This window comes from Ictalurus furcatus, chromosome 2 (assembly GCF_023375685.1).
Source record: "Ictalurus furcatus strain D&B chromosome 2, Billie_1.0, whole genome shotgun sequence".
NCBI classification, from domain to species: domain Eukaryota; kingdom Metazoa; phylum Chordata; class Actinopteri; order Siluriformes; family Ictaluridae; genus Ictalurus; species Ictalurus furcatus.
In genome coordinates, this window is record NC_071256.1 from 25,863,230 (window position 1) to 25,883,229 (window position 20,000).

A 20,000-nucleotide genomic window follows, 5' to 3' on the forward strand; every position below is an offset into this window, starting at 1 on the left:
CCATTTGTCCTGCTTCCAACACATCAACTTTGAGAATTGATTCTTTACTTGCTGCCTAATATATAGCTCCAGTGTGCTGCCCAGTCCTAGTTTTGATGGGTAAGCTTTTGTAATGTAATAAAAGTACGGCCAGCTAGTGAGCTAGTTATCTGCACTAGTACAGATTAAGGTTAATGAAACGAGCGAGTGTATGAGTTTCTGGAAGGGGACAATTATAGTCTTTATCCTCTGCTGTTAAATTTTCCCATGTAGCCTAGCACATTATGTTTGCGACCTCAACAAAAAGTCATCAAGTGTCATCAAGGGTGAACATTTCAGCTGTGAATTGCAGTGTTCCGTCCTCACAGAATATTGTTTGCAAAATATTGTTAGTGTTTTTATTTTCTCTTGATGTGTTTAAATGCAAGGGGTTATGGTGGTTTAGTGACTAACATGTTTGCCGCACACTTCCAAGGTTGGCGGTTCAGTTCCCACCTCTGCCCTGTGTGTGTTGAGTTTGCATGTTCTCCGTGTGTGTGTTTCGGGGTTTCCTCCCCCAGTCTAGAGACAGGCATTGTAGCCTGCTTGGCATCTCTAAATTTAAATTGTCTGTAGTGTGTGATTGTGCCGTGTGATGGGTTGGAACCCTGTCCAGGGTGTCCCCTGGGATAGACTCCAGCTCCCCATGACCCTTCATATATATGAAGGATAAGTGGTACAGAGGATGGATGGATGGATGGATGTTTAAATGCGAGTTACATGATGGCTTTGTACTGCACTTTATTTTGCTCGGTTTCATCAGTGTTTCCACAAACCTGTGTATTCCTGACTCGGAAACATCATTATGTCATCCATGCACACTAATTAACCCGTCCACTGAAAAATCATTCTGTTGTCAACCAGATTGTATTTCGGCCGATGTTTGTAGTGCAGCAGGCAGAATTTAAACATAGCAATTTTTTGTTTTGCAAAAGTCATTATGTGTTTTTCCTTTCTTCAGTTATTGAACCTACAAACTACAAATAAAAACTAATAGCCCGGACATAAAACCTTGTTAGGGCCACCCGGGATACTGATTTGTCCATCCGTGTGACAGTACAAAAGTTTTTAATATTTCTATTATAAAATAGCCATTGAAATCAACTCAAATCAAATGAATATTGACATAATAATTATAATATTTCTATGTCACACGGTGTTCTGTACCATTTCTGATCATGTGACTGATTCACATTGACTTCATTCAAAGGTTTAGGCCAAATAATTAACCATTTCTTCTGATTGTATTTTATTAATAGGGTTAGTCTAGCTCACTGAACGCAGCGCAGAGACTGAGCTGGCTTACAGCAAATGGATGTGAGCGTAAATCATACACATTCTTGATGTAGTCTTCGGGAGATTCTAAAATCAAGCATGTTGCAGTTGAAAAAAAAACATGTCTCTTATGAAAGACTGGAGAACAAAAATGGAATGGATGGAAACAAAACTGCAGATTTATCAGTAGCACTATTTCTATGTTTTCAGCTCTCAATTATAAGGAGAGCAAGCTGCGTGCAACTCCTCACTAGCGTAGCTCAGTTAAGGATATCGCTGCCAACATTAAATATAGTACATTTAATTAATTTTTTTTATATCAGTCGCATTCTGATGCTTGAAAATGTTGCTGTGACTACATTAAGATGGTATGTTGAGTTCAGGTATGTCTCTGTGTGGAGTTTTGCATATTCTTCTTATGTTCTCTGGTTTCCTTCCACCTCCTAAAAAGATGACAGTAGATGAAATAGGAACTGTAAATTACCCTTAGGTGTGAATGTGTGTGTCCGTGGAATAAGCTCTGGATCCACCACAACCCTGACCAAGATAATGTGTCTTCTGAGGTAAATGAATGAATGAATGAATGAATGAATTTGATGACCCCTTCACCCATTTCGTTTTAAAATGTCAGTGAAAGAAAAGAAAGAAAGTAGTACCATCTAGGTTTCTTAGTATTCTCCACAGAACATTTCTTATATAGTATTGCAGAGCCTACACACACAGCGTAGTAATGCAGAGTGATGTTTATCACGTGCAAAAATGTCCAAATAAGGAACAAGCTATTTTGTCCAAATTAAGCCATAATGTGTTTGTTCTTATATTTTCTCAGTTTTGTTTTTGCAAGTCAACACCTTTTTGTGAAGAGGAGGCACACAAGCAGAGGTCACTGAATCAGACTGGTGTCTCAAAGTGCTTTTGTTCTTCAGCCGAAGGTTTTAACATATAGACCCTACATGGAAACGTGCCCTTTTTTTTTTTTTTTTTTCTTCAAATTGAAGTTAAAGTCACATCCTGTGTATCGCCTTGTGCTCAGTAAAGTGCAGAGAACGTGGCTACAGGAAGCAACTGGGTGTGTGTTTGTCCTTAGGTTTACATGCCAGGACAGTACTGCTAATTTAAGACTCCTCCCGGCTCTCCCTCTCTGGTACTGACAGCAAATTTTGAGACAGAGTGGATTTCTTACAGCTCATTGAGCAGATGAGACTGCAGCCGTCGGTGATTAAATAGGGCCACGCAATCGTTTATGCAGATTTGTTATTAGTTGGATCGTAAAAACTTCGCCTCTCTCTCACCTTGCTTTCAGTTTAGCGTCTTTTTCAACCCCGCACTCTTTTTCTCTGCTTCTGGCTCTCACTTGTCAAGTCCAGCTTCAGAGGGCCCGACGTGCCAGATGAATATGTCTGGAATAGGAGCCATATGTGAGCCGAGAAAGCGCACACAGCACAGGAACAAGTGGGCTTTCATAGAGCCACTTTCAAACCTCAACAAGGGGAGCAAGTGTAGCGGTAACTGCTAGCTTCCAAATCTAGTCTTCTCCAGCCCTGCTTTAAGAAATGTAAAGAAAAAGGACTGTATTCTTTAATCAGTTTATCCATTCAAAATATATATACAAAAAGATATTTTTCATTGGAGCTGCTGGGTTGTTGAAATTGGTCCCCTTTTTTCAACAATTACCTTTTTCATTTATCTTGTGTTCCAGTTTTAATATCTGCTTTTATATATAAATATTAAGGGGATCTATTTGCAGAAGGAATTTTTTTTCCTGCAAAGCTATTTGTATTCTCCTCTTTCTTTGCCCTGGAAGCAGTGTGTGATTAAAACAGCCGATACCGGCGTATTATATTTCCCCCAAGACGTTGAGGAATGTGAATGTATCGTAACCATATTACTCCAGTTAGGAGATGCTCACTGTGCCAAGATCAGGGCAATGTAGATATATAGGAACAATTGAGACTCTCAGCCTGCCCTCTCTTCTCTCTCACTTAGCCGAATCAAGAAGAGGTGGCTATGTCCAGAAAAAGAGAGATGCCTCCTGCCTTAAAATACATTTGTTGTGAGTGAGGCATGTCGCTAGTGGGACTTTGGCTGGTACAATCCCTCCACTGTTAAAACAATGATGTGGTTGTGCTCCATAACCCAATTACGTCTCTCTAGAGCAAGAGAGAGAGCAAGAGAGGGAGAGAGAGAGAGATCAGGAGAGAGAGGGAGACTCTCTTAGTAAATCCCATAGTTACCAATCCTGATCTGAGAGCTTAAAGTAAAAGACCTTATTCATTTCCTTTCTGCAATGCTGCCCACCAAACCTGTGCTCGAAACTACATAATTGCAGGATGAAAATGCAAGTTCAGAAAAAAAAGTCACTCATATATAATCTATATATATATATATATATATCTATATCTATCTACCTCTCTCTCTCTCTCTCTCTATATATATATATATATATTGCTTGGTCTTTTTCCAATCTTTAACTGTCCAGTTTCCGCGAGCCTGTTCCCACTGTAGCCACAGGTTTCTGCTCTTGGCTTCCAGCTGGGGGACCTGATGTGGTCTTCTGCTGTTGTAGCCTGTCTGCCCATCTGCCTTTGATATGTTGTTCATTCTGAGATGCTTTTCTGCTCACTATAGTAAAGAGTGGTTATTTGAGTTACTGTAGCCTTGTCAGATCGAACCGGTCAGACCATTCTCCTTGTGCTGTTCTGTGTCAACTCTAGGGACTTGTGTGTGATAATCCCAGGAGTTTTCTGAAATGCACAAACCAGGCTGTCTGGTACCAAGAACAATGATATGGTCAGTCACTGAAGTAAAATTTCTTACCCTATTCTGATGTTTGATGTGACCATTTACCGAAACTGTGTGCTGCTGTCACATGATTGGGTGATTGGATACTTGCATGAATAAGCAGGGGCACATGTGTTCCTATTAAAGTGGCCAGATTAAAGTATATACAGAGAGAGAGAGAGAGAAAGAGAGAGAGCGCGAAGCACCTGTTTGGAATGGCAGGTTGAAGTACAGCATGTTTGTGGCATTTGGAGCTTTAATTCTGTGTGCTTTTCCATTTATTAAATTTTCGTGTAAAATGAACACCCCCTGCTAATGCGTTTGGGGGCCTCCAACTGCCAAATTGGGCCCTGTTCGGAATGGGGCGTGTCTCTCTGCTTCTCTCCAGCCAATGAAGTCTTTCAGTTTGAAGCCATCTCATTCGCATGCTGTATCCCCACTGGCTCCGGGTGTCTAAGTATCGCCATGGGGACAGTTCAGACCCTCGATTGGCTGTTGCCATGTTTTTGTTTACCCGTCCTGCTGCTGTCTGTCGTCAGCTCTCTGGTTTCCTGGTGCTGGGAGGTCGCAGCATCTTTATTAATTCAACATGAGGAAGTTTGCTCAGGAAGAGGGGAAAGGGATGTGGGCAGTCATATTTACCGATAGGAAAAGGGTGTACGAGAGGACTGCGCACGTCAGACACCTTTAAATATTCCAGTGTCGAGCAGGAATATTTCTTCTTAGCCTGGGTAACTTTATTAGACACTTGTTCGTATCAAGTTAAAAGTTCTTCTCTAATGAACTGCATTTCTGTTCACAACCCACAAACAGAGGATTATGGATTGATTTATTAAATAGACTTCTAACAGGGAAGTCCAGTGTTGATGTTCAGACAATGTTAGTTAAAGGAATAAGCCACCCTGAATTACTTGCATATTAATATTTTGCAATGACACTCTGAGTTGACATTTTAAAACATAATGAATAAATTAATTTGTTTGTTTGTTTGTTTATTAGCTTTTTAAGCTTCTTTCATCCATGTTAGTCCTTGCTTCATCTCTGCCTATGATAGCAAGTAAAGATATCTTGAATAAAGGAAAAGTCATCTACTATTTCTCATTATTAGATGTAAAGCCAGTAAATATGTCTAGAGATAGTCTTAATGGTCTTACATTTATATATGTATATGTATATGTATAGACATATTTACTGGCTTTTCTGTCTTAAAATTGGCTTAGTGGTTAGCACATTTGCCTTGCACTTCCGGGGTTGGGGGTTCGAATCCCGTTTCCGGCCAGTGTGTGCAGGGTTTGCGTTGTCTCCTTCGGGGGTTTCCTTCAGGTACTCTGTTGTCCTCCCCCAGTCCAAAGACATGCATTGTAGGCTGACTGGCATTTCCAAATTGTTTGTTGTGTGTGTGATTATGCCTTGCGATGGGCTGGCATCCTGTCCAGGGTGTCTGCAGCCTTATGCCCGAGTTCCCTGGCTCCAGGCTCTCTCACACTTTAGTCCTTTAGTCTGTCCATCTCTCTCGCCCTCTCATCCGTACACTCTGACTCAAATAGGTAAAGTTCCACAGCTATAACTTTCATGCTAATACTGCTGTCAGTACCATTGTGGAACTGTGTTGTTATAGCTAGTTGAAGTGCATCCTGGAACTTTCAGCATTTGCTGTCTCCACAACTTTCCAACTACCTTGGATTTCTCTTTAATATGACATTGTAGGTTGCTGAAAAATGGTGACCTGAACCCTGACTATTATCACTTATGTTTGATGTTTGTATGGTTGAATGTTTTCTCTCATTAAATGCCATTGTGACCGCACTAGCAATACCACTATGCGACATCAGCCCAATAGACCACTATCTTCTTACGGGAATAACAAAAACACAGCACCGACTAAGAATAAATTAATTCACTGCCCAAATATTTCAATATAAACATATGTATATGTAATGTGTTTCAGGGTGGAGTTTTACTTTAGGTTTTTACTCAGGACTGAACTTGTAGGTCCATGTTAAATCACGCACAGAAATGTTTGTCAGTAAGTCTTTCCTCTGCAGAATTGTGGGTCACCCCAGAGATGATGCTCACCCCTATAGGTCTGGGCCGTGGTGCATAGAATGCTTTTTAAGTCTCTCTCTCTGGCTCTCACTCTCTCTTTCTCTGTCTTTCTCCAAGGCCAAGTCTGGACACACCTGTAGACTCTTTACTTTTGCGTCTCTTTCCTTGCTCCTCAATGACACCCTATCAACGGGAAGACATTCACAGACCTGACAGCCTGATATCTAAGGGTTTTTAGTAGGACATGACAATGTAGGGAATGAAAAGAGAGAATGAAAGACAAGGAGAAGAGTGACTAAGAAAAGCAAGAGCGCGAGCGTGAGGATAAAGAGGATCAGTAATGGTGGTGAGTGCTTGGGGATGGTGATGAAGAGTGACAATGAAAGGGTGCAAGAAGAACAAGAGAAAGAAAGCGCGAGAGAGGAGGAGACAGGCAGGGATGTGAGTTTCGGGCCGGCGCTAAAGCATTTGCATAAAGGGCAGGGCAGAGTGCCCAGCGGTGGAAAGGGTTGGCACCATGCCTCACAGACTGGCAGAGGGGGCCGACAGAAGAGAGAAAAATAGTAGAGCAGGAGAATGACAGAGAAGCAGTGAGGAGGAGGAGGAGGGGGGATTTAGTCAATAGTACTTCCCTTGTTCTGCGAGAGGAGGGCCCGGCTGCGTTGGCACTGGCGATGGGGAAATCTCTTGTTTGTGTGCTAGATTGCCCCTTTATTTCTTTGATTGCGGACCATTCAGCGTTCGGCAAATGCCCTGTTTGTGTGAACCTGCGGTGTCCCACAGTTTAGGAGTTTAGCACTACGACACTGTTGTCATGCAATCAGCATGGTCTCACACTTTTGTGACATTTGCAACAATTTCTATGACTCAGTTTAAAAAAAAATGTTTTATTAATTATGATAGTTATGATGGTTAGGGCTGGGCCGTGGTTAGCACTTGCGCATTTTCAAATCCATTCAAACTCAATCCAACAATCTCCACTGCAATTTGAATTGGTATGTACTCTTATCCTCATTAAATCAGACTCCATGAAGTACACGATTGCCCCGTTTCAGTATTGTTTCTAACATTCAGCTCACCCTTGCCGTTTCACCTTGAGGAAAAATCTCAAATGTAATTCCATTACTTTATTAGCTCAAGTATTGTTTGTTAGATGACCCTATAGAGGGGGAAGGGATTGAGTCAGTCGAAATGTAGACTCCAGGAGAGGAGCTTGCTGAGACCCAGTTCCATTTTTCAAGCTGTCAAAAATACTTTGAAATAATTAATATTGTTAAAACATTTCATTTCCTACATGTGCACCAAGGAAATAGCTTATTTTATGCTTGTGCTTGTGCTTACTAACAAATGAACTGTATTCCTGTATTCCTGTATTCCTTCTCATGTTCAGCAAAAGGCCACTTCCAAGTCATGACGGGATGTCAAAGAAGGCATCTTTAAAACAGTATTGAACAGGGGAATATGTTTTTTTTTTACTCCTTTTCATCTTCTTAGCCCAGATTCCCCCCAGTATTCTCCCTTTCAGCTGTAAGGAAAAGGTGTGAATCGTCTGCACACTTTCTTGCTTCTCTCCACCTTTCTTCAGGTATTTTGAGGTCAAAGACTGATGCCGTATACTGGTATATGGACTGGAGCTCACTACGGCAGCTAATCACTTTGGTCGAAGCTTCTTGTTACTTGTGAAAAGCACTTACTTCTTCAGTTACACGCTGGACGTGCTATTACTTTACCCGTCATGTGAAGCGATCATTAGTCTACGCCAAGGATGAGAGCGGGGGCAAAATCCAGGGCATGATTGGTTAAGGTTAGAAGGACTGCCCATTGTCCATTCAGCACCAGAGTGCTGCAAGCGTGGAATAGTCAGATGATGTCAGAGCTCGGCTGACTGAAAGGAACACTGATGGTCAGTGTCATAGGAGCCTAGTCTATTTGTTTGATGTGATACTTTGTTTGTTCCCCTCAACCAGCATGGCGTCTTCTTTTTTTAACATTATATGGATCGAGCATTCCTAACAAAGACCCCTTTGTATGCATTCAAAGTGTTGCATTTTTTCGCATCTTTTTTTTTTTCCAGGCATGTCAAAGTAGCATGTTCATGCGTGAATAAAAACCCATGATTTGTGCCGACATGCTGAGCTAATTGCGTTTTCAAAGGTTTTCTCTCCTCACCAGCGTTCTCTATAGGCCTGACAATGCTAAGCCTCGGCTTGAATCTCAATGAACACGAAAATCAGAGTGGTGCCAGCCGTGCGCATCGGCCCATGCAGATAACTTTGTGGTATGTTGAAATCAGACCCAAGTTAAGTAGGCTCGAGATTTCAGATAATGCTACAATAACAATGCTATCAGCACATCAAAGCAACTCGACCAGAAGAGGAATAATAAACAGCCAGTAAATTCGACCACGGGAGATTTCGATCATTTCTTTGCCCATTTAACTGTGATCTGTTACTCATCATGGTTGGTTCAAAAATGTTTTTTTTTTTTTTAGCAAATGCCATTATAGACACATCTCTGTGTATTAGGTTAGGAAATACATTGACAAATATTCCAGTTTATATTTTTTAAATCTGTAATTCGCGGATTTTATCTGTCATTACTGACATATCTCCTTCTGCGTTCTCATCTAAAGCAATATGTTGTCTTTTATAGAAAAGTTGCAGAAAAAAGAAAAACCAGTATTTAGAAAGTTCATACACACACACACACACACACACACACACACACACACACACACACATCTAAATGAAAACACTCAACCAACATTGAAATAGTAGTCCAGTAGTATTGCATTATTGCATTAATAAGTACAATATTCCAATTATTTTCTTACTTTACATATTTATTTCCTGTGTCCTGTAGCTATAGGCTTATATCACAATGCAACATTTTCTCACCTTCTGTTATGTGAGATGAAGGGAACAAGCTGGGATGTACAGTATGGGATCTATGTGATGCAATTGATTGGTTGATCGTTCTAGGGTCTGTTAAGCTTATACATTTTTGCTGTAGTCACAGAGTACACTATGAAAGGACATAGCATAAGAAAATGGATGGATCCCCATGAAACAATGTGCGCAACAGTATTTGTAAATTGTTTGTTTAGTGCTGGACATGTACTGTTTCTACAGTAAATATCCCAAAGACCATGTTTGATCATTTTTATCCTATTTTCTTTCATCTGTAGCGTATGGGTGATTACCAGTGATAGCAAATTTAAGCATGTTTCTGTACTATGAAATAAACAGAAGATTGTTGGGCCAGTTGTTGATGTCGATGAAGTTATTATTCATGGTAACTGCTCACACACTACACATGCAATGAATAGACACTACCTTTAAAAGAAAACACGCTCAAACATTCTTTTAAAGAGCTTTGGACGATGTTGGGGAATCTTTTAAATGCTGTCCCTGATAATGTGGCGGTGGCAGTGGGATTGGAATGTGCCGTACGTGCCCGTTGGGATGCAGCGTGATGCCACGCTGCGCCTTCGCTCCCTCCACGGCCACAAATTGCTTGCAGATCTTTCACACATAGTAACGCGCCGATTTGTAAACTGGGATAATTACAAACCACGCCAAGCACCGCTTCAAAGATCTTTTTCGCATCACTGCCTGGCCTGTGATCAGTGTGCGTGTGAAATTAAAAAAAGAAAAATTCTGTGGTGAAGTTCTTGGTTGTTCTGTATTATTCCTTGTGTGGTCTTAAATAATGAGCTGGTGTAAGGGTAATGAGTAGATTGATTACAGAAAGGACTTTTACAAGGTTTCTTTCGTATTTAGCTTAATACAGAAGCAAGAACACGGTCAGGTTCTTAACTGGCAATGTAGGGTACAAATGCATGAAATTAAGTGGGAGGACTCCAGTAGTGCATCTTGATTTGTCCTTAATTAAAATAAATTAACTACAGAGCATAATTAATGCACATAAATGAACCCATCGATGGAATGGATGTTTTTGATGGTATGCATATTGTGTGTTTTTAATACAGTCCCTACAGTGACACTGACCCTAAAGGCACATAGATAATGAGATAGATATGAGAAATAGTTTGTTTTCATTCGATACCAAGATTTCCCTGCGCTGACTGACACTCAGGTATTTGGAGTTGAACTGATACTTGGACAGATTGTTTGCTCTACAAAGGAAGAGGCTGTGCTGCGATAGACGCACTGATAAGGCGGAAAATGAGACTATCACGTTAGTGCAGGTGTGGGAGAATGGATGCACTGGATGCCACTAAAGCAGATAAAAGCTTGAGTGTTCTGACGGTTGGGATGGGTGTGAAACATGACTGCTGCATGAGTTTGTCCACCTCGACACTATCTTTTATCGAGCATTATGAGTCATCTGAGTGTGTCTATGGGGATAGCAAAACAGACCTGCAGCAGAATGTTAGAAAAGGATGTGCAGACATGTCTATTACCTGTGCCAGCATACACACGCACACACACACACACGTTGACACACCTGCTCCTTGCTTAACACCTCTACATAAGTGTAATCACACATAATTTCTTTTTCTGAGTGTGAAAGCGTGTGTGTGTGTGCGGACAGAAGCGTGTTCCAGTGTGACACACTCTCTGACACAGAGGAGATGACCGTGTGTGGCTTTGCTCTGCTGTATTTTTGTAGTGGAGTGTTCTCCGTGCTGGCACGCTGACATGTCTGGGCTGGCATCCCCGTGCCACCATGAGCTAGCACATGACTCTTGCGCACACACCCTTCTCTCAGTCTGCTGTCTCACTATTTCTGGCTTTTACTCGCAAAACAATCAGGCCCCATCCACACGTATACGGATATTTTTGTAAACACGGTTTATTCTCTGAGTTTTGGCCTTAACGGGTCACTGAAAGAGACAACTTTCAAAAACTCGGTATATTTTTGAAAACCATGACGTCACAAAGTCGACCTGCGTGCGTTTTTGCGTGTGTTATATATAAACTGTGCTAGGACTGTGTTTATCATGGCTGCTGGTCAGGTGTTACTTTGATAACATGCTTGTAAGTTCATTTCGCTTTGATTTATTATTACACCCTAGTACTGTCGCCACCTACTTTGCTGGATTGCTCATGTTTACAAAATGTTTTTTTGAAATTTTTGTTGAAAATGGAGGGATGAAAAACCTTTGAAAGTCTTTTCAGTCCCTCCAGAATTGCTTGCGGTTTTGCAGTAGCCGAAATTAAAGCAAAATCTGCAATATTCAGAGGAGCTTGCAATTTTTCTAAATTACTCAGATTTGGGCCAAGACGCATCATGTGATGTCATCACAACGCGCCAAAGCCCTCTTCAATTCACATGCGTTGAACATGAGTACAGCTAAAAGGTCTCGTTTACCAGCGGACATCACTGTGAAAGACAGTGTAAAACACGGTGCCAGTCAAGTAGTTTTCAGCAGAAAAAAATTGCATCGCAAATTTCGGGAAAAAAAAAAATCCATAGCAAAAAAAAAAAAAGCTCAACGAAATCCTTTATGGACTGTCTTTTAAAATATCAGTATATATGTGGACAGTTTTTTAAAGCATGTTTTCATTTTTACTTGTTTTTTTTTTTCTGGCACAATCTCTTTCTGTGTGATTGTGGGGTCAGAGAGCAAAGTTAGAATCCGTCCTCCCCGGAGGAGGTCAGGGTCACAGTCATGGACACACAGCGGGCCACCAAGAACCCAAGTTAGCCCATGCAGTGATGTGGGAAACCCAAAGCAGGTCAGAGATAAATCTGAGCGGGTATTTAATGCTTGAATATACATCTCAACCTGAACAAAGCACACACACACTTGTATTCCACATACTTGATGATGGCCATGTGAAGCGTTATTCCACATTTTTAGTCGGAAAGTACACGTCTATATAAATTCTTGATTGGTTTACTTGTTAGTTCGCAGGTGCATAGAATTCAAACTTTTTGAAAAACAGCCAGTCTCAGGCACGACTTGCACAAAGAGACAAAGTTCTTTTGCCTTTCTCAACACCCACCGTTCTTTCTGCTGCTGGAAACAGTGCGACTCCCTCAGTCCACACTAATAAATTCACATGCAGCACAGCTTCTGTGTTGTCATTTTTAATGATGTGCTTCATAAATACGGGTGCGTACATTCTTTCTCCCAAGCCAGTGAGTTTTAGTTCTGCCAATATTTTTCGCAGTAATCTCCGTAGGCCTTCCAGCAGGACAAATTTCAGTTTTGCTCCAGCAGCTTTTCCATTAAAAAACCTCACCAGTCTCTTGGGTTTGGGTGGAGCGCCGATCTGTATCAAATTAGCCTCCGATATATGTAAGGATGCAAGTTTTTAAAACCAAAATTTATTGCTCTGTGCTTTGTCATTAACTCACCCTTTTGACAAAATAGACATTATTCAGCGTTCATTTGAAGTGCAGTAAATTAATGCTGTGCAGTTTTATAGGCCTTACTCGGGGCGCACAGTCGCTGTGTAAAAAAAACATTGTGGAAATGTGGAAAACATTTAAATTAGATTTTTTTTTTTCTTTCGTGGAGTGTTTGTCTGCTTTCTGATGAGAACCAGGCTGCGTTCAGGTTTTCTCCACGCAGCGCTTTTAGTTTTGTTGTTCTTTAGTAAATGCTGCCAGAGGAAAATATAAGTTAGCGACGGAGCTTTTCGTCTTTTTGATAAATGGCTTTCATGATATTAATGTGATGTGCGTCCGCGTCAAGAGCGGGAAGAGTGAAGCACTCTTGAAATCTTTAATCCCTCAAGGGGATCCAAGGCCAAGCGGCCTTTCCAAATGCAAAGGGGTTTTTTTTTTCCGAAGAGACAGATCCATTTGAGTGTGAGCAACTATAGCACGTTAAGCGTTTAATAAATTGCAGCCATGTAATTGACTCTGATGAGCTAATACTCACATGCAATAACTTTGACCTGGACACGCAACATTATGCAATCAAACAGACCTATTTCAGAAAAAAAAAATCAATCAAAGAATAAATCAAACGAGGATGCAGAGTTGAGCAGGCCTAGTTATGCATTTTGATAAAGCCTGTTTGAATTTTAATATAGGACGTATGAATAATCTAGCTCAATTTATGCGAAATAAACACGGTATTGCATTAATGAGCTATGTAGCCTAAAGTCAAGGAATACTGTGGTAAGTGTATAAATTTATGCCTCATTATATAGTTAACATGCCAGTAAACCTTTTGACCACTCAGATTATGACTACTGGCATACAGCAAAGTCCAGCTATACAAACATAGGGCTTGATTTTTCTTTCACACAACTGAAGCGAGCCTGTGTGAAATGGACTAGTAGATTTGATTCAAACCCGGTACACGCAGTATGATTACGTAAAGCTTCCCCAAAAAACTGTCGCCTTTTTTTAGTACAAAAAATTAGTTACAATATTTAATAAGAAATGATATAGTCTACTGCTATGAACGGTACCTTAATGCGCAAATTATGATTTACAGGTTGAGCCTTTCAAATGTTGTTTTAAAAAACGTGCTTTAAGATTTTAGGCTACACCAAACGTCTTTGGTTGTCCAAATACAGGGTGTCCCAGAAGTCTTCATACAAACCGTAAGGGACTATGTATGCAAGCACCACGTCGGTTGTGCTTTCTTCAGTGGATGTTTGTGGACGTGTACTTCTCGGTCGGTCTGCGACACTTCCAGTCTGTTTGAATTTGTTAATAAGTTTGGCAACAGTGTCGTGTGTGATGTGCTCGCCATGTTTCCGGTTAAAGTTCATCGTAAACTTGCGACAGCTGACCCATCCAGCCATGAAAATGATTTCAATGCGTTCTTCTTTTGTCAAAGGCATTCTTAAAGTCTATCTGAAAAAAGAAAGATTATATATATATATATATATATATATATATATATTATAATATATAAATTTGTAGAGTGAACAGCATAATCTTTCTGTCCTTCTCAGTGTATCAGAGTTCAACTCTGTCAGCCAGAAAGGCTTCTCTGTGTTCGCTTAAAGAGTTAATTTGGTTCTTGGCTCAGTCCTCTGAACCGTGTTTAGGCCTCCGAACTGAGAACCGGGACAAAGCAAGAAAACAAAGCTGTTTCATCCTCCTTTAGAATAGAGCAGTCCCTCATTGGTAGCATGCAAGCGCCTCATGTCTTTCTTTCTTTCTTTTTAATTTTAAAAAGTTGTGTGTGTGTATATATATATATATATATATATATATATATATATATATATATATATATGTGTGTGTGTGTGTGTGTGTGTGTGTATATGTAATATATATATATATATATATATATATATATATATATATATATATAATATAAAACATAGACATCATCTGAGTATTTTTTAGCTGTAGGTTAGGGTCACTAGGTTCATTCAGGTGTGACATGTGGAGACACAGTTCTATTTGACTCATTGTTAAACAAATTGCAATCAGCACTGTAGCACACTCTTGATAATCCAGGTAAAGTTATGTGGCTGCTCATGCAAATGTCAAGCCAGAGTGTTTTGCATGAGCAGTCCTTGTAAAACAGGTGATAGAGATGACAAATGGCCTGTTCTTATTTGCCCTTATTATGTCGTTTGATTTAACAGTGGTTAAAAACGTTTTAGATCTTATGATTTTTAATAGTATCTTATATACTTCTTGGTTTAAAAAAAAAAAAAAAAAAGCAACTTAAATATCTTGATCAAAATACACTGACAAACAGTTACAATTTCTCAACCGAGACTATTATTTTAAATTATAATCAGTAATAATATTTTGATAAATTTTTTATTTTTAAATAACGAATTCTATAGATTACACTCACTTTATCAATACTATGGGTTAATCCGGGATAATTGCAGGCCTTATCTCTATCCATTTATCTCTGTGCATATGGATTTTAAACATTTTATGCCAGGAAAATATATTAGCTAATGAGTTTGGCCACACGAGAGATTTTTATTTATTTATTTATTTATTTTTTTGCAGGCTGTGAAATTACACACTTCCATTATTCAGAATTCATGCTTGGGAGCTAAACACGTCCCCCCCCCCCCCCCCCCCCCACGTCCAAGTTGTAATTTAGCTGCATTTATTTGTAGGTGTTTGGGTGTATTTCTGTTCTTATTAATTGGAACCGGATTTTTACCAACGGCGACAAAATAACACAAATGCTCGGTCAGCGTCGGATGCCAAGCCGTGTTTCCAGCTCGTTCATTTTCATGCGGAAGCTGGCAGACACTAGCGAGATGGTGTCTTGTCTCTTTTTTTTAAGCATTAATATTGTAAGTGCAGGGTAAGGAGGAAAACACACGCACACACATATACACACGCTCGGCCTGTTTAATTGAGTTGGCAGAGGTCTTCGTCCTCGTCGGCCAAGCTGACGGACCAGACTTGACGCTTGACGCGTAGATAACGGATGTGATCGCTTTATGTTATGTGGTGACAATTTAGAAACATATTATGATTTTATTTCATTCTCTGTAGTAATAAATGGGCTCTTAGATTAGCATATGGGTTCGTAGAGTAGGAGATCGAGCTGAGTGTTAAGTAGACATTATCTAGGCCAGCCTTTTTTTCCTGTTTAATATTGAATATAGGAAACAAAAACATGTGAGGCTAGTTTCTAATTGAACTATAGCTATAATCATTTTGTATCTACTTATACATCATGGTAAATGTTCAGCTGCCATTTCTTCAGGAATGAGATCTAATGCATTTTGCTCAGTGACCTATCATTATACTTTTCCTCCTAGGCCAACTACAACTTGTAAACATCTAGTTACATAAAATTCCTTCCCTGCAAAGGTCCATATAAGCAACTAACATGACTGAATAGCAGCAACAGTTACCTTTTAACGTGTAAGTATTAATAATTACTTTATGGCTATTAATAAGACAACTCGAGGTGATTATGTTTGGTTTCATAATGGTGCTTTACGTTACCAGTGATGAATAGCACCATGGATTTTGAACAGACGAGGCAGATCTATTTTCATCTTGAAGTGGAGAATAAACACAAACTTTGTTAAATTCGTCTTTAAACAAGCCGTGAAGTCAGTTCTCTGAGCAGAGAGGGTAAATCAGATTAAAATTCTTGAAAGTTTGTGAAATTTTTCCATTTCTAACCTAATGCGGTTGGATAAACCACAACAGAGGATCCAATATTGGAGCTGACGTAATTCATGTTTAGAAGAATAGAATCACTAAACTATAGCTAGTTTCTTCATATGTTTATCGGTTGTGCTACAGTACTTTTTTCAAGTCCTCGGTTCGGTCCACTTTGCTGGGTCTGTGAATGGAGCAGAAGTGGACTGCTATGAAGCACACTACAATAGTGAGTGATGATTTCCTTGCCATTTTTTTTTTTTTACAGACTTCTTGACATGTGTCGTAAACTCCAGCAAAAATACTACAGCTGTAAATAGTGTGTGATGATTGTAAGTGACAGTAAGTCAAAATAGTATGTTTGGACGTAATGCAAGTTGCTCACAAGACGCTTTCAGAGCCTGTGGCTGCTTATTGACTATTATTTATAAGCTGTGGTACTGGTAAATGACTCGTAGTTGCTTAATAAACAATAAGATATTTTTGATTAACAAAGGATGTGTTTTGCCTCATTACATCCATAATCAGGCTTTATATGAACAGGAATTTGTGTTTGTACAAGTTCCATACACACTCCAGAAAAACAAGATTCTCCATCTGAAGCCACAAATGCATCTGCTGTTCATGTCCAATTATTGACTAATTATTGACTATATAAGCTCTGGCTCTACTGGAGGAAGTCATTAAAGACTGTATTACATACACAAAGCGCCTTGTTTGTTTTACATATGGGCTTTTCCTGCATCTGAACCAACTGACATTCATAAACAAATGCTCCTCACTTCAGGTTGTGCTTTAATTAGCATCGTACAAAAGACCTCAAGCAGGTGTTGTTTTTGACACATTGAATCCTGTTTGAAAGAGATCATAATAATGAAGAGGTTTAAGGTAAATAAGAGGGATGGTTTGCGTTGTGACAGGTGGATTTGTATGGGCACTATTATCACTGTGCTCTTCAGCTGGTGCCGTGTATGGCCTGCTTGATTTAATGGCTATTTGCATGTGTATGATAGTCTGGCACTTCCATGTCCAAGTTGTGGTTACATTCGGATCCGTAGCCAGAAAATGTCTGCTGGCAGCAACCGTAACCATCATAATATCGGAGCGGAGCCCAGTCATATAGGCTATATATTTCAGTCTCAGTTGCACATTTCTTCAATTTCAGATCGCATTTATTCTCATCTCTGCCTGCGCATGTTTCCAGGCTTATACAGAATAGCGGTTCGTTTATGCGCCTTTGTTTGTTCTTGCTCCCAATCATTCAGTTGCAACACAGTCTGTAAATTCAGAACAGGGAAGCTTATGGCTTGTGGTGTCTGTTGGACATTTGACTGAGCTCATCTGCCACATGTGATTTGGACCACTGTAAGCAGCGGGTTATGAAAAAAAACTACATCTTACTAGCCGAGCGAGTTATTTAATGCCTGTTAGGAATATAATAAAGGTGTAAAGAATATTCGAATCGGAAAATTGGTGTCTCTGGGATGGCCGCATTGGTTTGCAAGCCTAGATCCGGCTCGAAGTGAAAAGGAAAATGGCCAAAATTGAACTGGCATCAAAAATTGATGCACATCACAATTGATGAAGAGGTGTGCATGTGTGTTTGGTGTGTGTAAGAGAGAGAGAGAGAGAGCATCACAGCACCAATTCGAAAGTTTGGAAATACATCAATTTCAACAAAAGCTTAGCAGGAAATCTTGACAAACTCATTGGTATATATATGCAAAAGTTAAACTGAACTGAACTGAATCATATCGAATTGAATCAAATCATATGGATGCTGAATTGAACCCTGTCGGATCAGCAGTGAATTGAAATATTTCGATTTGTTACTTGTTTAACCTATACCGTATCATCTGAAAGAAGGAGACACACACTCTTGGATTGTAATGTTTAAACACACAGTTTCGCAGTATGATTATAGTCTGTGGTATTGTTGCTCAATGTGAAAGCACTGTTACACACAGCTTCCAAAAATACCAGGCTGATGGACATGTGAGTGGGTCAGATAGTTAGTGCGCCCTCCTGTCCCTGGATGTGTGTAATAAAGCTCCCTGGGTTCGGTGCTAAGACGCGTGAGAGCGGCATGTGTTTGTTTCTTAATCGGACATGCACGCATCAGTATTTGGTGAAACGGGGAGGCGTGTTGCTCTCTCATGGCTTTGTTTCGGGGTGCTAAATCCAGGAGCAGCTGCCGGCTGCTGGGTCCGTTGGGATTTTTGTGGGAGCTCTGTGCTCTCTCCCGTCACCCTGTGCCAAGGAGGCATTACGCAAGTGGCGGAAAAAAAAAGCGTTCGCGGGGGAAGAAGAAGCTGAGTGCAGACATGAGGATGGCCGCTATGACTTGGTGCAAGTGGCAAGATCGCTATCTGAGGAGTGTATGTTGAACTTTGCCTCTATGGCACATAGGAACTGTTCAGATTGGCAGATTGTGTGCCGACGGACCGGACTACACACTCTCACTCGCTCCTTTCCTCCCTCCCTCTGTCTCTTTCTCTCTCTGCCCTCTTCTCTTTTTCCCTCCCTTTCAACTCCTGAAGCGAACGCATTGGCTGGGCTACAGACATCTCGTTGCCAAATAGGTGGGCCCTACTCATGTTGGCAAAGACTCAGGCAATGGTTAGGGAAAGAACACGTATAGGTCGAGAAAGAGAGAGAGAGAGAGAGAGAGAGAGAGAGATCGTGATCGAGTGAGAGTGTTGGAGAGAAAGAGAGGAAAAAAAAGAAGCAGCACTTGGGTTTGCCAGCGGTCGTATGAGCTCGTCCAACATTGATTCGCCTCTCTTTTTTTTTCCTCCCCATATTCTGCGCTTTGCTCTTGCCAGCTCCCCCCTTCTTCTTTGCAGGAGTGTGTACGTATGTGTGAGGGATTGAGCGTATATGTGAGTGTGTGTGTGTGTGTGTGTGTGTGTGTGTGTGTGTGTGTGTATGTGTGATTCTTTTTTTGTGTGTTCTGCTGGACTCAAAGATCTAAGCAAACACCACCACCAATTACATCTTGCCAAGGATTTTTTTTTTGTCTGGCTTAATTTTTAAAAATTTTTTTATTTTTAAACTTGTGAACGGCGTGTTTATTTTGAGCGTGACTTTACCAGTTGTTTTTTAATAATACCACCTGCATTTTTTTTTTTTTTTTTACTCCGTCATAATTTTTTAAAATAAAATTTTGATTTCTTTTTTTCCATGATTTTACTAGGAACTATTTCAGCAGCAGTGAGCTCTTCTTTCATCCTGCGGACATCTTGAAATTGTTTTAAAAAATTGTTTCTCGTTTTTAATCATCGAAACAATTTTCTCCTCCTCCATTCAGTAGCAAGTGGAGTGTCTTCCGTCTCCTCCAAGTTCTTTAACTTCTGCCAAATTTTTTGGACTCTGCCAAACCAGTGGTAGCTTCGGCGGCGAGCGAGCAGTGAAGAAACCGGCACAGGCTGATTCTTTTTTGGGTTTTTTCCCCTCCCCACTCTGAGCTGCGTGCCAAACCTATAATGAGAGTGCAACATGGTAACTACCCGGCTTTCTCTTTGTACCTCTTGCTGCATTGTGAGTTTGCTGGTCATGTGAACATGTGTGGATTTCTGCTGCATGCTTGCGGCTCAGAGAGGTTGTGATGGCAGGTGTTGAAGCGGCGCAGTTGAACCGTGGGCTCATGGTGGCGAGGGTTGGCGCTGAGGGGTTGGGGCACGATGGCCCTGGTATGCTGGCACCGTGGCGCGGTTTGAGCTTTGTCACTGAGCGCTGTATGCTGAAGGTATTATTGGGGATGTGAATGGGGCTTCTGTTGTTGCTGGAATCAGCACTTGTATTGGCCCGATCTGACTAATGATGGCTACCTGCACTAAAGA

At 40.5% G+C, this 20,000-nt stretch overlaps 1 protein-coding gene across 7 annotated transcripts in view; it reads left to right on the forward strand.

Annotated features, from left to right (window-relative positions):
• nfixb (nuclear factor I/Xb) overlaps nucleotides 1-20,000 on the forward strand; it is a 154,701-nt gene that overhangs the window by 35,070 nt on the left and 99,631 nt on the right. Inside the window, exon 1 of one of the 7 annotated variants that reach the window (XM_053611141.1) lies at nucleotides 18,685-19,659. The exons of the other annotated variants lie outside the window; for them this stretch is intronic. Coding sequence (XP_053467116.1) covers nucleotides 19,657-19,659 — 3 coding nt within the window. The 5' untranslated portion in view covers nucleotides 18,685-19,656. Of the gene's footprint in view, nucleotides 1-18,684; nucleotides 19,660-20,000 lie in introns of those variants that run through there. 7 annotated transcript variants of the gene reach the window in all.